This window comes from Styela clava, chromosome 7 (assembly GCF_964204865.1).
Source record: "Styela clava chromosome 7, kaStyClav1.hap1.2, whole genome shotgun sequence".
Classification (NCBI taxonomy): domain Eukaryota; kingdom Metazoa; phylum Chordata; class Ascidiacea; order Stolidobranchia; family Styelidae; genus Styela; species Styela clava.
In genome coordinates, this window is record NC_135256.1 from 7,255,785 (window position 1) to 7,283,326 (window position 27,542).

At 35.1% G+C, this 27,542-nt stretch overlaps 2 protein-coding genes across 3 annotated transcripts; both read right to left on the reverse strand.

Moving 5' to 3' along the window:
- Window positions 1-149: 149 nt before the first annotated feature.
- LOC120327671 (hephaestin-like protein) lies at window positions 150-14,116 on the reverse strand. Its single transcript, XM_039394008.2, has 24 exons — window positions 13,915-14,116; window positions 13,416-13,566; window positions 12,863-13,053; window positions 12,200-12,315; window positions 11,691-11,797; window positions 11,372-11,569; window positions 10,974-11,100; window positions 10,150-10,315; window positions 9,629-9,827; window positions 9,198-9,277; window positions 8,903-9,033; window positions 8,596-8,760; window positions 7,722-7,857; window positions 7,360-7,498; window positions 6,757-6,928; window positions 6,516-6,643; window positions 6,261-6,386; window positions 4,197-4,323; window positions 3,718-3,897; window positions 3,467-3,602; window positions 2,790-2,953; window positions 2,358-2,545; window positions 1,638-1,768; window positions 150-934 (listed from the first exon to the last, which is right to left on the reverse strand). The coding sequence occupies exons 1-24, from the start codon at window positions 14,076-14,078 to the stop codon at window positions 670-672; spliced, it is 3,687 nt and encodes a 1,228-aa protein (XP_039249942.2). The 5' UTR covers window positions 14,079-14,116; the 3' UTR covers window positions 150-669.
- A 1,341-nt stretch (window positions 14,117-15,457) lies between these two features.
- Window positions 15,458-27,508, reverse strand: LOC120327672 (sodium/mannose cotransporter SLC5A10-like). Of its 2 annotated transcripts, none has more exons than XM_039394011.2 (16): window positions 27,359-27,508; window positions 27,054-27,125; window positions 26,492-26,596; window positions 25,170-25,229; window positions 24,632-24,736; window positions 24,198-24,303; window positions 23,528-23,608; window positions 22,011-22,219; window positions 21,478-21,613; window positions 21,013-21,120; window positions 20,553-20,703; window positions 19,631-19,799; window positions 19,164-19,379; window positions 18,738-18,906; window positions 18,307-18,429; window positions 15,458-17,645 (listed from the first exon to the last, which is right to left on the reverse strand). In XM_039394011.2, exons 1-16 carry the CDS (start codon window positions 27,500-27,502, stop codon window positions 17,449-17,451), a joined length of 2,151 nt encoding a protein of 716 aa, XP_039249945.2. In that variant the 5' UTR covers window positions 27,503-27,508; the 3' UTR covers window positions 15,458-17,448. The 2 variants fall into 2 exon arrangements, with proteins under 2 accessions (XP_039249945.2, XP_039249944.2); XM_039394010.2 differs by having other exon boundaries at window positions 18,277-18,429.
- Window positions 27,509-27,542: the final 34 nt, after the last annotated feature.

Here is a 27,542-nt window from a genome sequence, read left to right on the forward strand (position 1 = left end):
GAGGGCGGGGTAGTCTAAAAGAAAATCCTAAACTATTCTATTGTTCTAGAATGCCCATAAATGAGACGGTGTTGAATGAATATAAAATTTTGATAACAATAGCTTGGGCTCAAAATATTTTTTATATTCTGCTTCCATATTTTCATCGTTAACATTACGCTTCACTTCTTGACCGCCACACATAAATGTTGTCATGCATCACGACGCCATACAAAGGCGATATTTTGGGTTAGTGTGAAAACAAATGTGAATCAAAATCGAAAATATTCTCTAATCTTGTAGGATACATAACCTGATCCTGTTTATTACATCATTTATTGTGTTAGGTGACACGATCAGGGTGATTCAAATTTCAGAATTTAAAACGAAAATTAGAATTTGGCACAGTCGCAGTGGTGTTAATCTTTGTAGGTAACTTACAAATATTATTACAAATTCTCCTGTACAATACCTTTAGTAAATCTTTATTTTATTTTCAATTTCGAAGCAAAATTGGGCATCTCACTATAGTGTAAGAATATAACTGATTAGAGATTGAATTCAAAGCACGCGCTTTAAATATAATTTTTGTTACATTACAAAAAAAACGAATTCTTAGGTTGCCAAAATCATGTATATTTTTTGAAAGTTGAAAATTTGTCAGCAACAAAAGTAATTATACAATACATTCTATGACCATTTATTGCCCATGCTCGTGTAGACCCTCTGCATTTTTCCGAGCCTGGGGTTTCTTCTCAAATTTAATTTCCCTTTGCTACCGGCAGGAATGTCACTCAAAAAGTCCAATCCACCTAAATCGTTGTTCTGAAAATCCACGAAACGAAGCTTATTCAGGCCGTTAAATAATCCATTGGGAATATTCCGAATCATGTTTTTTCTTAGATATATACGTATAAGTAACTTTGCGTTTACAAATGTAGTTGGAGATAGGAATCTGAAAAACAACGTGACAACGTATTGTTGCGCAAATATATTTAAATGTGCCTTCAAATATATTACACAAGCATAAAAGCCATTTCGCATTTCATCAATATAGGCATGAGTTTTTAGCGATGAGAACTATTACACGCTACCACAACCACACATGCAGGGTGCATTAACCTTGATATATGTAAAATAAATTATCAATAGAAGATTGAAGGGTTCAAATATTCACCAAAAATCTTTTTAGTTGGACAATACTGCATGATGAATGCATTAACTGGTCTTTATTAACTATGGAATGGTATGATCGAATGCCCAACTGATAGAATATGACGACTAGGTATCAGATTTATGTAAAGCGTGACATGTTAATGCAATTTACGCAGGGACATACATTAGTAAATTGAACTTTTAAGTTGTTTTCATTATGTAATGTTGGGCTCTTGTGTTGTTGTAGAGCTTGGGTTCGGTACGAGATTTTGAAATGCGGGGACCTGTTGTTAGTGAGTTCGATACAACGAGAGCCTGTTTTGAAAATGTTGAATCCCATCAGCACTGGGTGGTGGGTATACCAAGTCTTCATTCCTAACCCGCCAACATTGCTGGGCTGGAGCCAGCACACTTATTACCAGGCCATCGTAAAAACGTTTTGAGTGGTTAACAGATAAAAACGTCTAATTTTTTTAATGCTGGTACACGATCTGATAGTTTACCTCAATCCGATATGATTTGCATAAACATAGCGTAATCCGGTAAATAAGGAGATGAGATCTCTGAAATCGTTTGCTTCCATGTTGAAGTCAGTTGACACATTTAAGTAATAAATCGATGAAGTAGGAACAGTCTGTAAAACGAAACTACTATACAAAACGAAAATGTGTACAGAGTATTTTCTATGCCTGGGAATCCTAGCATGGTGAATGTTTACAAATTACATTTACGAAAACCATGCAATATTTGAAATAGGAATGAGTTTCATTGCTATAATCTTGTAAAAATTAATTTTATGCTGTAGGAGAGCTTACTTTCACATGTAGCGTTGCTAACTTGAATTAGCTGCACTGGGTCATCACATTATCATAGGAAAATATTTCAAGAACATTCGCAATCATTTCTATGGTATATAAAAATTCTAAAATCAGTGTTTCAGCATTAATTCTGAGATAATAAAGAAACGAAAGTGAAATATAATCGAGGTGAATTAGCAGTATCAAAATACATGTATGTTGGCCAGGACCGTTGTAGGAGTATGGGTACAACAACCTTGACGAAAAGATCGGACACATGCTTACAATTATACATCTATATTTTGAATTCAAAATGATATCGAAGTTGTCATCTCGACTCACTATAAGACGTCGAATTATAGCGCAGTTTTGCAATATTCAACTTATTTCGACACATCTAACCAACTGGCAAAGTCATTAAGTTACCAGTGCTTCCTTGCATGACGTGATATGTTCATTCCTGATGATGGTTGGGCAAACATGGATAGAATTTCTCGCGTCCTGCACAAATGTTTGCAATGATACTGGGTCTTCGAAAGAGCAATATAATTCAATTTTGTTGATTCTTCCCCACCTGCTATAGCCAGAGCACGGTAACTGCCTAACGTTTTTATCTGAAATGACAAAACAATGAATATTATGTTTCGACTGATTGCCAGTATTCAAACACCAGCCCAAGTTGATAGTTACTGGAATATTCTTTACAGTTCCCTGAAAGACTAAAATTTCTTACTTTTCGTTTATGGGCAAATTTACTCAAAAAGCAAGACACAGTTTAAAATATTTTTTCTGTCCTAACTTCAGAAAGAGAAAAGTGTCAACCACCAATCAGAGCACGGTATATATTTGCAAACGCACCGTTTTTAGGAAGCACCGTATATGTTGTACTCATTCCTGTCACAGCATGATCGTTTACATGGCAATGTAACAACCAACTACCCACGTCGTCGACTATCATCTCAACTGTACCCATTTTTCCTGGAAATAGAGTAAATACATCTCCGTGTTGCATGACGTCAGACCTGTTGTACAAACGCGGAAACAAAAATAATGTTTGAAAACTAAATCATGATTACCAAAAATGTATTCTTTTCTCAACACATCTTTTCGGTCTCAAACTCGCTCTGTGGCCACTGGGAAGTTCAAAATACCTTAGATTGGATTATATTCATAATCATTAATTTTCCGCCATCTATTCTGCACAAAAGAACGACAAATGATGCTTAATTGCATACACAAAATATCGTTTATATAGAAAGATATCAAAAGGAGGCTTTAGAATACGGGTTACAATGAAAAATTTCGACATGGGACATAGTTAAGTGCTGACATCCAAAAACATTTCCATTCTTAAATATTGTGGCGTGAAAAAAAGTCACTGCAACCCATCAGTTCGCTACAATATATACATCTTGTCCGCCATTGATTTCTTCCCAAACACCTATTTTTTGACGTTTCTATTTTACAACGAACAACGCAATCGTTATTCATAACCCTTCATTACTTAAACAAATTCTAAATTGTCGTAAACTTACACGTGCATATAAGCGTGCGCATGGAAATGTACTGTATGTATGTCAACTTCATTCCCAAATCCTAACAGGTGCCACATCACTCGGTCTCCTTCAAACATTTTGAGTCCTTCAAGGTGATTAAGCCGACCATTGATGCCTAAAATTAAGTGTCTTTGATTGTTTTCTCTATTTGGCATTTTAAGTTATATTGAATCGAAAATAGTTTACATTGATAATACTTTACAAACAAAACACTAAGCAAGCTCACTCACTATGCATAAGATTACTCTCTACAAACTGTTCATCTTCTTTATCGAAAGTTTCAGGATCTGCCCCAGTAAATTGACGGATGTTTTCATCAATATAGTGGCCGTTGTTTTCATCCGTAACAAAAAATGACAAGAAAAATTCTGCATCAGCTTTGTCCATCAGTCCATCTGAAGATAATCCCCCTACAGAAAGGTAAACGCACTTCTTAAAAAGTGGAAAACCTTCACTTTATTACGTTGTCACAACGATATTACCGTTCACATAAACATATTGAAGAGTCGGGTGGCGGTGAAACACTGCTATGACTGCACACTCCACTATTATGATTATTGCATGTGTAGAAAGCTGTTTGGAACCCAAGGTTTACCACACCCTATACTCACTATACAAAGACGATCATGAACGCAGCACACGCATATTCAATAATCTATGCCTTACATCCTTACATTTTACCCTTTTCTATTTACTACTTACTATTTACCTTTTCGGCATATCAGCATCGGGCCAATCATTCCCGTGTACATGTCAGGCACAATATCAACAGTTGATACATAGGCGTGACCATTGCAAGGTGGTTGGTTCTCCGACGGAACAGCCAACTTTGGAATCTAAAATGAGCCCACAAAAACTAGATTAATTTAATCAGTAATGCTTAAATAAAATTTGCCCCACGCTTATAATAGCACAACAAGCAGGAAAACAAAGATAGTTGTGAATGTAGAAGATACTACCAGGTGATCACACTGCAGAAGTTAGGAGCAGTGTTTGTCGTTGAATTTAATTCTACTTTAATTAATCGCATAAAATCCGCAACTTCCCAGCGATCGTAAATCTCTAATATATGGGCATTTTAAGGTTTACTCTGTCTGGCCCGCGAAACGTCGGTTTCTAAAAATAAATGAGGTCCTAGTACAACGGTGGGCAAACATCCGCATGCGGCTCTTCTCGCTAGCATTAATTATTATCCAAATTCAACTAAGAGAAACTGTATCAGTTTATTTTTTTTTAATTTGTTTAGTGGTAGGAGAAATTTTTATTAGCGCTGGGAATGGTCAATCGGTTAAGCGATTTTAGATGGGTAACGGTTATGATTTATTTTAACCGTTAACTGACATCTCAGGTACAAATCATCTTTATAAAGTACAATTCCTTCAAAAATGATTACGTCATCACAAATTTATCTTCTGTGGCGTTTAGTTCAAAAGAATATCACTAACTGTATTGGTAAGGACTCAATAAATGTGAAAAATAATTGAAGTACCAAGATTGCTGATTATGCGAAATTTGACAATGATAAATTCAGAATCAGTTTTCGGTCGAAATATATTGTTCACGATTTTATTGCAAAATCGTAAATCCAACAAGTGCGCAGTTGATGCTGTTTTTATTTATGATATATATCTCAAAGTAGAATTGGCACAATGAACACTGAAAATTTGTCACATAAATGACATTCAATAACCGAATCGGGTTTTACTAAAATACTACCATATGTTCGAATCACGATGCAATCTCTTGTAGTAGAGCGATCATGAAACTATCTCGATTCGTGAACAACTTTGGGCGATACCGGGATAAGATTAAGCGAAACTTCTTTGTAACCATTGTGACGTGACAAGCTAAAATGATAAATTATTACGTGAAACGTCACGCCGCGGTTAACCGGATAATTTTACCCGGTTATCGATTAAAGTGTTCTCCCTGAAATTCTGTTTTAGTATGAAAATCGTTGTGGCGTGGAATTTTAATTAGTCAAGCGAAAAATCTTACGTCACAACGGTGAAATGTTTGTCGCTGGCGGCATGCGGTGATAAATAGGATTCACATATTCATCTCGGGGGAGAGGACAGCCGACGCGATGGCCTAATCATATGGCGAAACACGGCCTATCGTCCGGTCACCAGTCAATGTCAGATATGGGATTGGTAAGCCAGTTATTTGTTTTCAGATGCATGATGCAGACTTAAAAGTGGAGGAGGCCGTATTCGACCAGCGGTTACGGGAACCACATTACGGCGGCGAGGACTCCAACAATCTTCTCGTACATAATTAACCCCGCATGGCAGAGATTTATGATATCATTCGGCGAAAAATCCGATGCAGCAACTGATGCTAGTTTTTTTTATACCATGGAATACTTCTCGTGCTAAACACCTATTCTCTGACTGTGATTTTGTGAAAAAAATATTGATGATGTTGTCGAAGTCTTCGATCCCAACAACACGAAGCAAGCAATAGCCCAAACGCCGGTTTCGCGTCACACTACACAAAGGCGCATCTCTCAAATTAGTACTAATGTAACAGTTACAATGCAAAATGATCTGATGAGATCGTATAATAATAATTTCAAAAATTATGCGGCTCTCCCTTATTTCTGACGTGGCTCTCATGTTAAATAATTTTCCCCACCCCTGTTCTAGTATGATACTTCTTTCTAATACTACTTCTCATAAATTTTGCAACAAATCAAACATCAAGTGTACATACTAAAGTTGCATGAACATTCAGTGCGAAGAAACAGTGCAAGTCGTATTTATTGACTAACCTCCCAAACGTATGTAACAGTCTCTCCGGTAGAGGGAGCTGCAACACCATTTTCGTGGAAATGTTCCGGATATAAACCCCATGGTACCATGTTGTATCTTCTGCGTGCCATGTTGCGAAATATTACCTGAATAAGCAACAGAAAACAATTCATAGTAATATGAACATTTGATAACGCAGTGAAGTTATGGGAGCCTGCTAACGACATAGACCTTCGTCGTTTATTTCATACAAAACTCTTAAGTCTAAAATATACTTTAATTATGTCTCCTTCTTCTCCCTTTAGTACTGGTCCCAAGTAACCTAGATGTAATGGTTTTGTTTTCCTCGTTGTGAATGTATCATCTGTGTATTCATGAAATATCGCCTTCCAATATTTTGTCCCTACAAAAAAATTGCACAATGGATATAGCTTTCCACATTTTTTAAATTGATATATTAAAACAAATTCGTTAAGTTGAAAAATTCTGCAAAGTTGATGTCTTATCATAGCTCACCGATGGATGACCGATTCTTTTGCTCTGTAAACGCTGACAAATCGTGATCCAGATTTTCTTCCTTCCATGGCATGTAATCCCATATTTCATCAACAGCACCCACGTAATACCTTCTTGTGATTCCATCAGATACATAAGTTTCTTGTTCGGATTGAATCCCGCAGTCTATCACCTAATGTTTAGTAGTATATCTACAAGTATTTAAATGGAAATAACGTATATTTTGGGGTCAATAATTGCAAACCAAATTTTGTTCTTATAAATCTATGTTCGATTAAGAAGCAATAATTTGTTTTTGTATTTTATATAAGTTGACTCTGATAAGAAACCACTCGAACACAAACAGAAGTGACGTTATTGCCGCACATAGAGCTTTATCAAAACTGACGGTAACTTTGATGCATGTGAAATCTGGCTGCGAATTAGACAACTGTTCTAAAAGTATATCAAGTAGTCAGTCACCCTTTTTCAGTCATACACCAGTTACGCTGCGATTGGGAACGGTGCAATCAGCTTTTCCTAACTAATAGAATAGAACGCTTGAGTATGAATTCATAGAAACGAATGAACTGGAGGGTTGCGATGGATACAGACAATACTCACTGTGTAATTAGTGTACATTCCTCCAAGAAGATGGTCGAATACCGCGCATGATAGTTCCTCGGCACCTAAGGTGTTTGGTTTCACAGTCGTTGAAGCAGTAGTATGGGGAAGAATGCTCAAAACGTTTGTCCACTCGTTTCTAAACATATAGCATATCATATAAAATGCATCAAAATACAAAATAATGTTTGCAACGCGTTACCGCTAAATTTTGCACGTTGATAATTATTACATCATGGTCGGCACTGAGGAAAGACTTTTCTCAGCATTTGGATAGTGCAATCAAACGTGTATTCTCTTACCTGGTGGTTACATTTTAAAAACATATTTCTGTTGGAAATCACGAAACAAAACATTTGCACCTGTATTTAAACAGTAGTCCTCCCAAATACATTGAATGCATATCAACCTCTGTCCCAAGTCCTATCACATGAATATCAGTCTCCGAGTATTGACAAAAATTCACTTCTAAACTTCCGTACATCAAACCATTAATCGCTAGAAGTAATCGAAAATATATCGGTGTTATTATTACAAAATATTTGGATCACTATCATTATTTAACTATATAGACTACATTAATTAACAGGATAAAAGCGCAATTTTACATACATTACAGTTATATTAGTTGAATATTATCCTTACCAATTGTTTCCTTACAGAACTAAATTTTCTGAACTAAAATCAAGTTCGCTTTTATCATGATGCAGGAATAATGCGAATGAGGACTAAACAGCCAAGCAACAAAATTCTAGTGCATATTCTGTATAACAAAGGTTCTGTTCAAAGAGGCTAATTTCGGGCTTGCCTCATTTCGGTTTCACACATTGACATTCAATTCTATTCAAACTTTTCGGCGTTATCATTTTATTGTACATGTTTTTATAGCCAAACAATTGATGCACAAATACAATGCCTATATGATTTTTATATCCATCTACACATGGTCATGTGGTGTGTTTTAATAACTAATATTCGCTACAAAGTTTTCAATTTTAAATGGGTATCAATTTCAACTGCAAAATTACCCGTTTTGAAGATTCGAGAGATATAAATTTACGTAAAATATAACGGACAGTTGATGCCGTAGGCAAGTTTTCTCGCGGCGAATATGTGTTATATAATATTATATTTGTAATATTTTACATTGTTTCCAAAATCTTCAAATTTAGCTTCGTCATTATTTATCAAACTTGGGAAATCAAAGATATCTGTCTACATTTGTCATGCACCTACCATGCATCAAGTTGGATTCTTGGAAGTCCCCATTATCTTTGTCGACCAATTCTGGATTTAAAGTAAATCTTTGTATATTTTCGTCGAGATAATGGCTTAGGTTTTCATCAAATACCGTGAATAAAAGATATTGAGATTTTCTCCTCAAATTCCTTGCAAGAGTTCCTATAAAATAACATAGATTTTATGTCATGATTATCTGCAACTAATGTGTTTAAATTTTCATTTTATGTAAATTTACGGTGTTTTTTGGTGTTTTTGTCAACTTTTGGTATGGCAAAAGCATAGCATGACGTAGAATATTTACCTCTCCGACAAACTAGCAATGGACCAACTAGACCCGAGTTGGTGTCTTTTGCAGGATGAACAGAGGAAAAGTACAGATAAAATAAGCAATCTCCATCTACATCTGTAGGGGAAACACTTTCCGGAATTGTCCTATTAAAAAAAGGAACAATATGTATATATATATATAATATGTAGGCAGCATCAAAACTTTCCTTAAATAAATTGGACGTATTTTATATCGCATTGTCGTTTAAATTTCTGGCAACATCATGCCAAGATGTATAGAATATATCATTGAATAACATTGGACCTACCATTTGTAAGTGTGAATTTGTCCCGGTCCCAAAGAAGTAACGTCAGTGAAAAATACTCCGTGTGGTTCAATGTTATAAGCCTAAAAAGATACCAACAGATGATAAAATTTAAGTGTTGGATAAAAAGCGGAAGTCAAAAAAGTTCAGGACAATTTTTTAATTTATAGCAGAGTACACCGCAAGTAAACAACATCATCGAATATACTAAATAACAACATGGCATCAAACGCGACATCGGTGATAATTACATCTCACGAAATACCAGTCATTTGTCACCAGAACACCAATGGACTATTCACCAATAGATAATTTGTACGATTCGCATTGAATATATAAGTTTTTCTAATCGCTGATAAGCTGATCCATACTTTGCTATTGTTATATATTCAATCGGAAAACACTTGTCAACGCATTTTTATCCTTTAAATTACCTGTTTGTTAGCAAAGTTTTTAAGCGTTACGTGAACAGTTTCGCCAATTTCTGCTGCAATAAGGGGGCCCAGGATTCCAAATGACGAAGGCTTTTCTTTCTTGGCTAAGAGTTCTGACGTTTCATATTCATAGAAAATTGCTTTTTTGTAGACACCTCCAATCCGCTCTGGGCCCCGTTTGAAGAAAGTCTCGGAGTCACTTTAGTGTGAAAAAGAAGAGGGCTTTTTACTACGGAATAGTTTTGTTGATGAATGCACATGCAAAATTTGGAGCAGATTGAACCTCGCTTCCGTGAGATATCGCGTGCATCTAACACACAGACATACATACAAATACCTATCAACATACTTACCGATCAAGATCGATAAGTAACTAGAATGCACTTCATTTTTTTTATAAACTACTTATATTAACATATCCGAATAATTTGAGGTATTTTTTTTTTAAAGTGGCAGAAGTATAATTCTAGGCCATTCTAATGGAGATTTTAGTTTAATATTCTCAGAAATTGATTACTCACGAACTGTTTGAAAGTAATGAGTGTCCTTTGGTATCCATACCAAGTGGGCCATAATTCCAATCTTTTTCGACTATACCAATGTAATAATTCCGAACATTTCCTGTGAAGTCATAATTTTTCTGATCGCGGCCACATTTATCGACGATCAATATAGATGACATTCCAGCTGATACATAATAAAGTTTTTATATCAATTTTTGTCTCGTGATATATTGCGATTGATTTCCTTGTTCTGTTTTGGGGAAGTATAATTTAGAACAAAATGCCAATATTCCGATTATTTTTGTTTTGAAGCCCGCGCAGACTGAAATGTGTCCAATCATTGGTGTATGTTTATATATGGAGAAAAATACTGCAGCGATCAAATACTACAAGTTTGTACTACGTGTCTGAAGTACGGACTATCTGAAAATTCATAATACCTAAATATTCAGTACATATTTTTATGTTTGTTCAATGTGTAAACTGACTACTTCTGCGGTGTTTTCTTTGTGTTTAGAGGTAAACGCGAGTACATGCATTATCATCACACAAGCACTAAGTTTACAACCCGATTATATGAATAAACAACTGATGTTGCCGTATTATTCTGTGGCACTATTTAAGCTTGCAGAAGTACATTGAGGCATTGACGCCTTATCGAAAGTCTGAACAACTTTCCGTTCATTTTTACCTTTGATGATTTATTGCGCGGCTCGGATACGGATTACATTCATTTTTTATTATGCGATCGAAAAAATAAGCAATAGTTACGACATCAATATTATATTTAATATCAATCACCGAGTGAACAATTGAGATGAGCCACGCCACGTACAACTTACCTGATAGGTGATCGTTTATTTCACAGAGTAATTTGAACTTCCCAGCATGATCGGCAGCCATTATCGCGGTAGTAAACACTCCAGGAAATATATTTAGTGTATCTTGCCTGTGACCTTGAGATATTATCTGTAAAGTATTATACTAGATGCAATGAAGTAGGGAATATTGCTTTAGTCTAGATTCTAGAATATGGTCGTTCATACTAGTAATTTGTCAATGTGTTTAGAGGCTTGATTAACTAACCATATATATATATATATATGTTAAATAGAACATCATTGAAACATATTCAGGCCAAACTTTTTTGGAAATAATCACACTTCTGGTCTGTAGTAGTTATTTCAGTTCTTCCCAGGACAAGAAATTCGTGTAATTAATAAGGCTAAAGTAAACTTACCGTTTGTCCCTGAAAATGCACGGTATGTAAGTCAACCTCAGTCCCAACGCCAAATAAATGCAGACCAACGCAATCTCCCTGGCATATAAACAGACCACCCAAATTTCCGTACATTTTTCCATTGATTCCGTGCATTTTATTACTTTCTTGAAAATCTTCATCGTCAATAACAACTGACGCTGGCTCAGATGCGTACGCCTAAAGAAAAAGAAATCCTTTGTCATGCACAATTATGTACCAACATATTTATGTATGTTGGGTCAGTTCGATTGATCGAAATCATCATGCAAAAGATCTTTCGTGTAGGCGGACATTTTACCTGTATATTTTCGTTAAGATACCAACTTTCGTTTTCATCAAAAACAGTAAAAAGTAGAAACATTTCACGGTCAACGTCTAGTCGTCTCCCGCCTTCCCCAAGTGAACCTGAAACATAAATCTGGTATCTTTGCTAAATGAATAAAAAATGGATTTTTATTCGATAACTTTGGATCTGTTTATGTACATTCAATGTTAAATAAAGTATTCTTCAGTGAAAATTTAAATTATGTAAAAGGACGTCTTGAATAACTTTACAATATTTTACAAAAATGGATTCACCTGCCATTTATATTTTTTGATCAGAGGTAGAAATATATGCAAAGTATTTCAAATTGATTTCTAAAAGACAGCCCTGATGTCACAGCCCTGATTGGTATGCAACATGACGGCTTCCGAATACGGCACAAGAAACCACTCTTTTTATGAGATGTTTTCTGTCTCGCTGCTTAGCTCCATTGGTGTTCCAATTTCATTTAGATTTAGGGGTTGTCAATGTAATGTTCTTACCGCTTCTACATATTAATATCGGCCCAACCAGTCCCGAATTGGTATCTTTATCTGATTGGACATGAGAATGATATGCCCAGGTAATACAATCAGGATCGTCCTTGGTCGGCCCAAACCTGTCAGAAGGAGTGACATGAGAGAATGCCTCAAATAACTAGTGAAATATTTATCAAATTCATCAGTTCCAGTAGTGGGATTCAGGGGGTTCGCGCGTTGGAATATAACTCGTTGTTTGAATATGGCGATAATTAGCTCACCCTTTTCTGATTTTGTTTCAGACTTAAAACAACCGCAGCGTTATTTGGCGTTTTAAAGTCATTTATGATATTCATGTGAACATTGTAAAGCATGTCGTATTATTACAGCTTGCGTACTGATATACATTTATTTTCTGAAATGAAGGAACCTGTTGTCAGTGAATTCGATAAAAAAGCGAACCTGTTGTTGAAAATTTCGAATCTCCGCACTGGTTTCATTATTGTAATCTATATTTGCGGATAAGTTTGGAAAACGCTATGTATTGAATAAGCTGTTCATGCGATGAGTCTTCGCACAAGAGACTGGCTGTGTTAAAATCACCCATAAAGGCGAGCCGTAACATTTATGGTCAACGATACTTCTCGCATAGTGTGAATAAAACTCAAATTCCACTATATTACGCACGATTCTGTCACGTTCCATTGATATATAAACATATCCCCAGGGCGAATCTTTTCTCCCATTTTGTTAACTGCTGCGACCCTGTCATAATAAACAGCTCCTTCGTCGGTTTTGTTGTAAAACACGCCATGTGGATGCATACTGTATTCACGGAATGCGTTATTCTTGACGTGTACAATCATCAAATCACCAACCTATAGGATTAAATATCTTAGTAAGATGCTTTTTAATCCTTTTCTCTTTTAACAAGTACTTTGTACGTACTGATTTATCAGGAGGGGCAATTCATCGAAGCACCTTTATTACTATAGATAGGCACTGCCAGCCAATTTATTACACCCTGGTTGAGATGGGAGACTTGAACCTGAAATGTGTATCCTACGGTGTCAACATAATATAGACTAGATTTTGAAATAAATAATAAAATATAGGAAAGATTCGAGTGGAAGAGTCGAATAGTACCGCGTATTTGTGCAATGGAAATCTACGCCACGACTTTGCAATTTTAATCATTTTAGGGTACGTCTGGTGTTTTTGGGAACCCATCATTATTTACCTCGGCTCTGAGTGGCGGGCCAATGATTCCCCAGTGTTCTTCTCTTGGACTTCTGGTAGAAAATGTTGTATCTTCATATTCGCGGAATACCGCTTTTTTATAAACCCGGCCGATTCGTGTCCTGCCAGAACTTGTGAAAACTGACGCATCCCTTGAGAGGAATGCATTTCGATATAAAAATGAGTGAATTAAACATAGCCTGGATATTACGTTTATATATACGTTTAAATAAGCACTGCATTACACAGTAAAAGTTGGGGGTTTTGAATTTAAGATTCATTCAATTCAGTGCATCAAATTTCCGAGAAATTCTCTGGAACAGTTGATGAAATTCAAATACAGTTACAAGACGTATGGAAGAAATTGGCAGCAACATATGTTTTTGTTGCATGGGATTATACTGTCAGTGTCAAGCCTGCCATATATAAAGGTGGTAATAAGCAAAGTAATTCCGACACGTACGAGACTGTAGGTCAATAACCCCATTATTAAAACTCACTCATCGTCATCCAGCATAACTCCCTCTTTCGCTTTTTTACCAGAAGGTGCATAATCCCATTCAATTTCTTCAATTGCCACATAGTAAATTCTAGCAATGCAATGTGCAGTGTGGGATGATATGAATGCCAATAAAATTGCGAAGACAAAATTGGGTTTAAACATGACTAAATTTTTATCTTAATGAAAATCAGTAGCAAGCAAATATAATTATTATTACAATCGTTAAAATATATACAGTTACGGGCAGAGAATGTAATGACTTGTTTGATTTTCCTCCCACAATTCGACTAAAAATAATCTAGGACAGTAGCGCACTCTTATAAAAAACAATATTCTCTTATCGCTGAAAAAGGGGCAAGCAAAAACAACAATATTATGGATATTTTACGCGATGGCAAATCGAGCTCTGGCTGTAAGAAATTCATAACTTGTGGCAGTTCTTTCTAATTATGGAAATTGCAATCTGTGCCATCCTTGCGAAATCGGTAAAGTTCTGTACAATGCTTCATTATTCTTACTGAATTGAACGTTTGAAGACCATTTTTTTGTGCTAAAAATAAAACAGTTATCTCTTCTCTCATCATATAATCCAGACGGCGTTTGCAAGATTGTCCGTTTATTAAAACATAAATAGTATAACCTTGCACTTGTCGACATGTAACGCGACAAAATTGTTTTTTTAAAAAAACGCGCGATTCTTCTTTTGCGCGAATTTGCCTCGTTCGATGAAATTAAGTTCAATTTGATACGCTATATAACCACAATACTTTCTGCCAGCAATTGTCGCCGCCTTCTCACAGGGCATTGTGGACCGTTTCTGGATAAGTAGATTTCATCGCCAGCGACGAATAATCAAACATGAGCCAAAGTCAAACACGCATGAGACAAAGCCGAGAAACCCGGCAAAACCTCTAATAAATTTTAAGACATTCCTGATAACCATTTACGTCATCCCTGTAGTGATCAACAGTGCTTGTTCTGCATTGTCGGATATGTTTGACAGCTAGCCAACCCCTACTATTAAAGATAATGCCTCAAGCGACAGAACCGCGTAGACGTACTATTTTCAGCTTGCACGGTCATCGTATTGCGCCAAAGCGATAGAAACTAGAAAATTGTCGAACGGCGCACTCAATATTGCTTACTCCGCCTCAAATTTTTTTGTTTGGCTTCAATAACTGAGAAATATAGGATGCAATTTGAAGCCATAGGAGCTTCCGAAACATCGCTTCGAGCATTACCACGGTATCGATAGGCGGCATGTTCCAATCCAATCGGTTGCTATTTTCCGAATACCAATAGAAATTAGGCAATCAAAGTCAATTTCGATGACTGAGCATATTATCTTTTTCGCTGGGAATAAAACATCAGCTCCTGGCGTGAGTGCATTATTGAAATATACAGTACAGTTTACGATTTATATCCATCTTTTTATATTGCCTCAAACAATTCTGACACTTCATTCGCCGCGTAAATAAAATAGTCAAAAGCCTCTGAAGACATTCGGTAGTCCTGCATACTGACCTACACGAAACAATGTGTACATTGGATATTGAATTTTTATTAAAAAAAATTACGATATTGAATTTTAACAATGGACATAAAATCTCCCCCTCTCTCTCTCAACGACTGGCCAGGTGACCTAAAACCTGGGTATAATTTTGTTCAACGCCATTTATTGTCATATTGATTATAATTGTTTATTGCCTTAATGTGCAATAAATAATAATGGCAATAAATTAGCATGCAAAATGCTATTTCGAATACCCGAATTAGACGTAACCGAAATGAACATGCAGCATAAAAACGTAAACGATTAGAGGAATCAAAAAATAATACCACAAATTGCATAAACATTTTAAACGTGAATATCGGTCAGAGACCGAAGACTTATCGATCGAAAGTTAGGGGATCCCCAAAACAGCGCTCTTACTCCATAGTGACACCTTGTGTCCCATCACTAATTAATTAATAACTCGCTAATTATACGACATAATTATTTCATAATCAATAGACTTCTGATCCGAGATAGATGAATGCATATGCAAAATTTGGAGCGGATTCATCCTCGCTTTCGTGAGATATCGCGTGTATCTAACAGACAAACAAACAGACAAATACCTATCAACATACTTACCGATCTTAAGATCGATAAGTAATTATATACCTATCAATTTAGTCAGTACCTCAGTTACGTTTGGACGGCAGAGGACCAAGTTTGATGAATCTATATGTTGTGGAATAGCCACAACCACATTGAAATATAACTCGAAATTATATGCCTTATACAGCAGAGATTTATAAGAGCTATCAAGCAATAAAAGGGAAATTGCATTTTATTATTAAAAGGCACTCTGAATAAAATTATAGGAAAATAATACCCGAACACCCACCACAATATGATATTACATTGAAAGAAACGAAATACATAGAAGCAAGAATAGGTAATATAGAAAACCAAAACCAAGGCAAATACTATTTAAGACACTGTTATTGTACTAAAAACTATCAATAAAAAAGCAGCAGGCAGAATGTGTACCTGAGTGATTACAAGGTGTATTCTGACTTCTAAGCAATATGATTTTTAAAGTCCAATAAAAACAATATAAAAAACGACACAATGGTCTTATTGACAACTCCTATTTCATGACAGAGCATTTTTATACATGAGTTATAATAAAACAACAAAGGGTAAATTAAAATATAAAATATGTAATGAAAGTTTATGATTGTTTATTAATTTGATCAGCATAGTATTTAGTGAACAAATTCATTGAAATTATACAAGTATTGCACAAAAAATTAGTACCTAATCGGCGGAGATAAACATATTTCACAGTATCTTTATTAGTGTAATATTACAATAACAATGTTTAAGAAATTGTGTGCAATTGAATAGTTCTATTTTGAATGATAATTGAGAGATGACAGTAAACAGTCGATTTGAATCATATGTATGCGACTACTGAGTAACAGTTAAGAAGTATCAGGTCTGGGTAAGAGTTGAGAATTTCCACTTATATCACAAATAATACTAAATACTTCATTTCTTAAAAAATCAAGAATAATTGCCACATGGCTTATAATCTTGTTCTTGAGGTATGGTCCGTTTTTAATTAGTTGAAAACGACACAGCCTGGTATTAGAGATGATGTTGGCAAAAATACTTTTAAAAACTTTTATCAAAATAGTTTTAATCAATGTGTTCAAGAGTGAAATTGGATCGAAAAAGTCATGAAATTTGAATAAATAAATATGGGAAGATTGTATATAAAATATACTGGAGAGTCGAGATTAAAAAAATGAAAAAGTGAAATAAAAAGAAAAACACCAAAGGCAAACAAATATGCATAATTAATCTAAATATACATGTTATAGGTAAAGTGACATATTTAAAATCCATAGCAGTATATGGTTAATCAAAAAAATCTATAGAGTATCCTAGATGAGAAATTCACCCTATTCAAAAATGGACTGCCTCTTAACTACATGGGATTAATAGTACGAGTACGACTATTGTAATTGTCAAAATTCACCTGAATATAATCCACAAAGATATCGCAACTACAACACAAACTATCATGTTGTAATTGACAACCTTCCTCCAGAAAGGGTCTTCCTCTAACGATTGAATCGCAGATGCATTTTCATTGGTGACCTCTACTGATTTTTTACTACTGTCTAAACCGCATATGAATATCGCAACCTTCTTCCAGATGGGGATATCAACTGTAAGTTTATTATAAATATTAGTAGCAGGCATAGTTTCAAATGTATAAATCTCACTGCAAAAAAATTGACTAATGTGTTATTGTGTATGTCAGTTTCATGAAAGATGTGGTGTGGCGCGGCAAGCTAGGAGTTAGAAATATGCTTGCCTCTGATTACCCTGCGTGGGTTCCCAGGGTCAAATCTCTCGAGGGATAAATAAGTGCGAGAGGATTGCTAGACTACTCTCTGGCATAGGGCGCTTTAAATAACCGCTCGTTGGTTATGGCTTCCCTGACCATCAAGTCTAGCATCTGAACTCAAAATAACTGGCTTAATTAATCCCATACTCGACATGGGCTGGTAATTGGAAGAGAAGCCATATGATCAAGCAGCCGTCTCAACGGCTTTCCTCTTCCCCCGGATAAATATGTAATCCTATCCTATCATGTAAAATATATACATTTCCCATATTGAGAACAATGGAAAGGCTTACGATACATATTGTGGCTTACAAAAAGTTACAAAATATTAGAGAGGGAAAGCAGATACTTGTGCAAAGCCTGGTGGAGTGAACAAAAAAATAACACATTGAAGCCACATGATAAAATATAAATTCTTTTTCATATAAATTATTATTTTTTCAACTAACCTTTATTACTCAATTCAAAATTACTCTCACTTGCTGGTTCATTGCTTGTAGGCGTTCTAGAGTGTTCATTAATTTGAACATTTTTACCATCGTAAGTAACACTGCTAACAGCCGGTAATGAGAATCTTGGAATAATGCTTGGTCGACCCAAATCTACAAGAATTGAAGAAAAATAAGTCACAGTTGAAATTATTTCAACAGCGATTCAAAAAGGCTATATAGTACATGAGCTAGATAAGCTAATATGCTTGGAAAAAATTGTTTACTACAGTCCCATAACAAAAAAATATAACTAATAAATTAAAAGTTGTAGTTGTTCTTATTGGCAGGAAAGAAACACATGTGGGACTACAATTGATCAAAACTGACAAACACTTAAACAAGAGATTTCAATGTGATCTGGGTTAAAGCAAAAATGTCTTTTGATAAATTCTAATAGCACAACAATGTCTTCATCTAACCATTGTCATCCAAGTGCTGAGAAAATTCCTCTTCATTATCAACAGATAGTTGAGGAGAAAAATCGTTATATCGATGACAAATCTCATCCTGAGTCACTAGAGCTGATTTCTCAGTTTTCAAAGCTGTAGTTTTGACATCATGTCTTGTCCACCATGTTAATCCACCATACTGAAAAGTAAACACTTGTTGAGTGACCAGATGCATGTCATAAAGAAGGCCACAGAGTCTGTAGACTTTTGGGAGAAACTGCCCTTGCAAGAGTGAACCTTCGCAAAAATGCAACTTGTGAGTGACAACAATTTTGCATCTGAATGATGTGTCATGAATAATGAATTGCTTCAATAGTGCAAATGTTTCTATAAAGCAGATTAAATTAGCTTTTTAGATTTTATTCCAAAAAATTCTGATTTCAAATCAACTCCTACCTCACTCGCTGGTCGGGCAGGAGAACAGATGCTCACAAGTACAATAATAATTGCAGTCAGAAGAGCTAGTATGACAGCAAAATGTAGGTAATGAACATTCTTGACAACACTAGGCCGATCATCAATTGTACCGCAAGGTGGAGGAGGATATACAAAATCCAATATCATTTTAATACTGCCAATTATGATTCCAGTGAACAAGCCCCAGAAAGCTCCCTGAGAATATAGGAATATAGATACGCTTTGAAAGGATGTATATGAATATAAAAAAAGAATAGTTATTTTCTGAATTATGAAATCATTAGTATAAAAATTTGCGTGTATGCAATTGCAAACAATCAAACCAAGTGAAATATGGATATCTAATTTTGCTAGACTCAACAAATAAGAAACCTTTATACAAATAGCGGTTTCAAATTGAAATATATTAGAAATAAATACTGTCATCCAGTTTAGTTTCTATGTACCTGTTCATTTGTTCTTCTCCAAAATACAGCTAAAAGAAAACAAATAGCGACCGGAGGTTGAAAGTAAGAACTGACTTTTTGTATGTATGTAAATAACTGTCCTCCTTCTTGTGCTTGAATAACAGGGATCCATAGCACACTCAGTATGACAAGAAATATAATGAAAACTCTGAAAAAATACAGTGTGATATATTATTGTTTCAGATTATATTTTTTAAAAGAAAATAAGCCATGAGCAGTAGCAGAGAATTAGTGTTAAATAATTGCTATTGTAACAAATTGTATCAAAAGTAGAATGAAACCGAAAAAGTAACAATTCCTCATGCAGTAATGACAACTAAAGCAATACATGTAAAAACCCATGGCATTCTTTAATTAAGTGTTTGAATTTTCTCTGTCTGAGATTATGCACAGCTTTTGATCAATTTCATAACAGTCTTTGGAAAATTTCAGTGGCATGTACACAGTTTCTAATATACTGATTAAACAAGGTCTTGGAAGAACAATCCCTCGAGCAGTACTACCAACTAACACAAACTATGTGAAATTCATGCTGCCATCCTTCAATAAATTCCAGCTTCAATAAAGTGTTTGGGAATTTTCTCTGTCTAAGATAATGTATGGACAATGATAAAATTTATTTTTATCTTGTAGAAGAAATCGAATCTCATCGCGTACCATGGCCTCTCGTCCAGCTGCCAGTCCATGTTGAATATGGGATTAGATAGCCAGTTGTTTGTTTCAGATGCATGGTGGAGGAAACCGTAACCAACCAACTATTAGGTATATTGGTATAGTATTTGGCCAAACTCAGTGACATGTAAACAAGTCTTAATGTACTGATTAGACAAGGACAAAACTTGATTTGATTATATGGTAATTTGCAAATTTAGGGAATGTGTAGTTATTCTTTTGAATTTACCTTCCGACAATCATCAGTTCTCTTTCCGATGCTTTCGATCTTGCTCTTTGCCAAAGATCAATTGTGAACAAGGTCGAGCTTGAATTGAAAATTGAAGTCAATGAACTCATCAGCGCAGCAAGTATGACAGACATCATCAATCCTCGAGCACCTGGTGTTTCATAAATAGAGCAATATCATTGTCATTATACAGTAACTTAGTACATTTATTTTGTTCAATGCTTCAATACTTTTGAAACACACACAGACACCATTTGAACTTACTGACACAAAGAAACTAAACTAATGCATTTTTTCTAATTTTATGGGGAGAATATTTTATATTCTTCAAAAATTATAATGATATGTATCGGATGCGTGATATACCAAGTCACACATAAAATGACAATCTAGAAGAGTTGTTTGACTTCAAATCCCAAACTGTCTACAAGCTATTTCTCTTGTATGCTGTCATGCTTACCTATTGGCAAAAACTCCATAACCATCTTTGGATAAGCAATATCAGAACAAGAAGTTGGATTTCCACAAACTTTTTGGCATATTTCTGGTACTACACATCCTACTTGTTCTGAAATAAAATATTCAGTTCAATCACCGATATTACCGCTTCTACTTACGACTAGAGATTGTGACCTTGGAAATAATGAACGAATACTTGAATAAAAACAAAACAACATGAACTGTCTGATAGTTGGACTTAAGCGAGACGACGTTCCAGTTGTTTTATGTTTATTATGAATTTCAATTCTTTGAGTTTTTTGCTCTTACTGAAATTTCAAATTCAGATATGATTAAAGAAAAAACTTAATTGATTGCATATTGCAGAATCGTTGTATGTACATTTTCCAGTATACAAACAAAGCTCCATTTTATCTTTTTAAAACCCAATGCCGGATTATTTCACAGTTATGATTAAAATAAAAACCTGGAAATTTTGCTCTACTGATCATCCCCACCATCACCATCAGAAACATGGGTAATATTTTAAGATAACTACAAAGTAGGGCTCCTCCTTTAGCATGTGTTAAGTTTTTGGCAGCCAGTGTTCTTTGAACAATCACCTGCAATGATATGAAAAAGGAATATCTCAACTTTTCCAATTTCTGTATAAAGTTAGGATAAGATTTTCATATTTATTTCGGGGGAGAGTAATGGCAATGAAATGGCTTAATTGTATGGTGCACCACAGCCTTCCATCTGATTTACCATGATGTCGAACATGAGATTGGTTGTCTAGTAAGTTTCAACCGACCAGCGGTTCCGTGAACCATGCTACAGCGGTGAGGAGTTCAGCAATCCGCTTGTACATAATTATCTCTCACAGGATTCAAACCTGGGAACTCATACAGGGAATCAGAAGTGCGATATCAAATATATTTGTAATGTTTGGCATGATGCGCCAAATGCTGAGCCGAAATAGAAATATTAGAAAGTTATGAATAAATAACTCCAAAGTACCTGGTCACTACACCAATACCATATTGAAAGTATTGGCATTCCCAACACAACACCAGTCCAAGGAAAATCTTCATCAGTCACTTCACGAAATACATGAAATGAATCGTTGAGAGGGATGCCACACTCTGGGTGTTCCAAGAGTGTGTATGTAGGCGTAGCTTTCATGTACTCAGTGACGAGTCCAAAGTAGCCTCCTACATTAACGAATCCTGAGAATAAGCATAATACATTGAGTTTATAACATCATCTATAAAAGCAAAATAACACAATAACTTGTCAACCTAACACTACAGGTTTAGTTGTTGGTTGTGGGCAACATCACAGTATTAGGCAATTATTTCTAAATGCCATGTTGGTTTTGTCCTGAAATTAACTTATTTCAATAGGGCCATATGTAATATAGTATACTATGCCAGCGTTTCCCAAACTGTGTTCCGCGGAACACTAGTGTCCCGCGAGCGTCTTCCGAGTGTTCCGTGGAGAATAAATCAAAAATACGTCTAAATGGGTCGCCATGGCGATCTGGGGATCGTGAAGTTGTTGCCCAACTGCTGTTCAATTTCAATATCGTGTCACCGTTGGCCTAAAGCGGACTAACTAAGGTAGGGTAGAGGCATATTCGTTAACCGTCGGCCTAGCCTGTTGACTGTCAAGTTCATTATCAAGTTTGCAGCAATCCTTTTGGTTTTGCTATAGGCAAACAGGTAGGTCTTAATACGAATAAAGGCAAATGGTCAACTCTTCTTCCGTCATCTCTGTCTGATTTTACTTTGAAATGCTGAAAAATTTACTCATGTTCGCTAAACTCGATTCAGCAGATCAATAAACTGCAGCTCGCGAAGTGGCAGAAAGAACGTCTATCTCCATTAGACGTAACATTATAGAGGCAAACACTACGATATAGAAAGGTAAAAAAAATTTGTTGATTCATATACACAGCATTCAAATTGAGAAACAATAAAACATTTATAATAAATGAAATATGTAAAATATTCAATCATATTTTTGGTATGTTCAACATATTTCTGTTAGTTTTTGCGTCGCATTTGGCAACTCGCCACGACGAACCCATTGGGAACCGCTACATTACACCGTTTTTTCTTATCAATTTTACCCTTTCATTTTTTAGTGTTCCGCGAGGCGAGATAAAAAGTGTAAGTGTTCCGTGGCCGGAAAAGTTTGGGAAACGCTGCACTATGCTATTGCCGATATATGCATTGGTTCAAATTTTTATTGCTATTTTCAGTTTATAGCCTATCCATTCTCATGATTCAGTCCAGTCTCTAATCCCCATGTTTGGTTTGACATTAACTGGGTTAGATGGTCTTTATATGTTGAATAGTAAACAAATGATCATTACCTGAAAAAAAGTCAAAAAGTTTGGATTTCAAATTCAATTGGAATTCGAAAATATCTATTTCTGATTTTAGTTAATTTTATATGTCTTTATATTTTTACAACGAATAATACAGAATGTCTTTTCCCACGCAGAAATCCTTCAACAAACACTAACATACCAACAATCATGAGAACAACTGCACCAAGCAACATAATTCCGGTTTGTAATGTATCAGTGTATATCACTGCAGCTAAGCCACCTGAAAGCATGAGATTGATAAAATGAGAAATTAAAGGAAATGTAGCTCGACTGATGGTTGTGGAATCCAACAAAAATAGTCAGCACATAGTGCAGGAATGTATCCTACGCATGATATATGGTGGAGACTGGCAAATCAAATTGCAGTCTCGTCAACAAAATTCATATATAAATTTTCTCACGAATCCACTATTTGAATAAACTGCCAATTATATATGAGTGGACTGTGGAGCATTTAACTGTTTTTAGTGTCTGTCTTCAACTGCTAACATTCTGAACTGAACTGAAAATTTGCAGTTCGAATAAGTTCGGTGCCAAGTTCGGCTCGACACGGCTGTTCGAGATTCTCTCCGAATCTGTTTGCGTACCGCAGCAATTTTGACTTGAATTTTTGGTCCATTACAAATTATTCAATGAATATACCTTTGAGTTGGACATAAGTCCCAAAACGCAACAGCCAAATCTCAGTAAAACATTATTTACCGAACCATGAGTAGTTTTGTGACCCTCACAGAATCTTGATCCTTTCTTCAGATAAACATCAAACAAATAATAAAAGCAACCAAGTAGAAAATGATTCATGAACCTACCTCCAATGGTATAGAATGCAGTGATAACCAGCAAACCAATTACACTCGGATATAAATCCCATTTTAGTGCCTCATGAATAAATATTGCTCCAGCATATAGGTCAACCTTAAAAATATTTAAAAAAAATCATGAGTACAATTGAAAAACACATGATACTCTTTCTGCACAGATATCTAAAAAATTGTGAACAGCCTAATTGCTTGTTTATATAACATCAATTCAATATGTTTTTGCTGAGATTAAAATTAGAAAATTATTATTGAAAATTAAGCAATGATTCATTTAAAATAAACTATTGCACTCAAATCTGGTTTTCGAAGGATTTTTAACACTGCAGTAAAATTGAACTTTATTTGAATATGAATATGTACCCGGAATATGTATCTTGCGGTAAAATTCAAATGTGTCTAAATTAATATACAAAAAATATTACCGCAATCTTTGTAAATATATATATGAATAGATAAAGCAATGCGATGCAGACTTGTAGCCTTTGTCCGCCAAATCTTTTCTTCAAATACTCAGGCATTGTTACCACCTAATATGGAGAGGAATTGAGAGCTTAGTAATTGGGTTACAAAAGTTTGCATGCAGAGGCAGTCACTAATAAACAACAAAGACCTCGAAAGAAGAAGAGAAAAAAATAATAGATCCTATGGAGTACCTCATTGTGGAGAGCATTTGTCATACTCATAATTAAAAAAACTGTTAAAAAAATAGTCAGGAACAAAGCCAACTGGCAGACTCAAACAAATTATCAAGAACAAATCGAGTTTTCTACATCACTGTTTCTAATCCTGTATCTGATTGACTGAGTGGTTTTATCAAATTCCAGCGAACGAGCGATTATCTATACTTTTGTTAGCCACCTGTGACATAACCAAAGAAGGATATGTCTAAATGAACAATACAATCTGATTATCTGAGGACACTTGATAACATGCAACACCTAACAAATATAATATGCTTACCCCAGATGCAATGTAAACCGGTAAAAATACCCATGCAAGAAGTAGAACGATGAACATAGCCTAAGAAAATAAGAAAAGATTATGAATTATGGAATGTTTCCCAAATCAGACAAAATACATTTATTGATTTCTAAATTCATAGAAAATTGAATATCATATTGCAGGACAGAATAACTCACTATTCAAAACACATTTTGAATTATTTTTTTCAAATAAGATATATCAAATATATGTTGAAATAAAATTGGGAAATTGAAGCAACCCTTAGTGTCAGAAGAATTTGCCAACAATAAACAAAGGAATAACTGTTGCCCCCAGTCCGGCTATCAAAAATCAATGATCTTTTCAATTTTTCAGAATGTTCAATTTTTTCCTTCCTTGATAATAGTATGAAAAGAATGTGCAGTAATTTAAGATTGTATCTGAATGCATTTCAATTATGAGCAAGACCCATTTGTATTAGATCAAATAACAGGTCCAATCCAAGACCAGTCAACAGTTTAAGGCAGTGGTACCAAAAAAATTTGTTGTTTTTCTGTTAGCACAACTGCTTGGCTAACAAAAAGGCAGAGCTGGTTCAAGCAATATGGGCTCAAATTACATGTGAAATAATTATGTGTAACAGGATTGGAAGTTGGTTTCATTCACATCCTAGTTTGAGGCTTGCACATAATTGACCGCTTACGCAATGACGCTGCAGTTGCAATAGTTCACATACAATAAACCTACCGTTTTCCATCTGTGAAGGCTAGAAATCAAGACGAAGTGTGTTACAGACTTGCAGGCATCGCTAAGATTTAAAGTAGGCCCAGAAAAATAACATCACAACTTATTTAGCAACATCTCATTGTAATAAACAACTATTGGAAATAACAATAAATGTCTACCATGAAACTTTGCAAGAATGTTTTATCGAAAATCCTGAAGCGAAGCGTATTCGATTGAATTAGGACAACCGAGAGGGCAGTATGATAAAAATCATTCAACAGTATTTCAGAACCAAATGCATGCATCAAATAATTTCTAAACTGGGAACCATATAATAGGTTGGAAAGTTGCATAATTATTGTTGCGAGACAAAGATATATTGTATACCTAATTAAACCATATTAGCATCTATCTATGCTTTGGCAAAGAATAAAGGCGAGTTTCTGGGTGACGAAATCTCACCCGATGTCACGCTTGGGTGTTCTAGCAGTGCAGCATTTTTGGTCAACTATCAGATTGCTCTGGTATTGAGTCGTTTATAGAGGTATTACTGTATAAAATATATCCTTTTGTGTATTACACAGGAACAATAGTAATATTTTATGCCAACTTACGTTCCATTCATAAGTGCCAACAGCAATGCCAGACGCAGCACCAGATCCTGAAAGTCCCACAAAGTGTCCACTTCCTACATTACTCGAGAATAAAGATGCCCCGATCTGAATATCGAATTTAAAAATTTTAGGATGGACATCGAATGAAACAATGAATAAAATTATTATTGATGCTGTTCAGTTGGTCAGTATAACTTTCCGTCAATTCCATCACATGATTATACTAAGATTTTCTGTCTGCAGCCAAAGCGTTGTGTTGTCTATGTGGGGAAATCCTTCAACTACTGATTAAACTTTGTATGTGTTTCATTAACAAGTTTGATATGGCAGCAATTCTGTTGAATGGTTATAGCAAAATACTGAATCAGCCTAGATTCAAATATAACCTTAGAATCAAGTCCATGAAACACATTACCGAGATATTTACTGTAGTCTACAATTTCTCAGTTGTTATTTGCTAGACACTACGGTTGAGCTGGCTTTGATTAAAATACACAGTGGAATCATGGTATCGAGTTTCAAGTGTGATATAATAAATTGTGAAGAAATTTTTTCGGCTTACCGGCCACCAAGAAATTGATCTTCCAGCTAGAAAATATCCACCAACAGTGCTACGATTTGTTGAATACATCGACTGAAAATGAAGAGTTTGTGTTGATAAGCGATTACAAATAAATACATTAGCTAGAAATTTATAGGACAGATTCATTGGCAGATTCATAAATTATTTCAATCCCAACCCAATGTCATATTATTTCTATGTTTTCATCTCTTCTTTTTTGGGGGCGATACATAATTCAACAGATATGACATATGAAGATTGCATAACTAACCTAAAATTATTTTGATAAAATTAACTTGACTTACCCAAACACCAACACCAATGACACTGAAAAAATAAATTACAACAACAACTATGTCCCAAACTGTTAATCTTTCTCCTAAGAAAGCATCTGCTATCATTGTGAGATTATAGGCACCAGTTGTTGATGCAGCGCTAGTGGTTGACATTTTCTAATTTTTAATATTAACTTTATTGTTCACATACTTA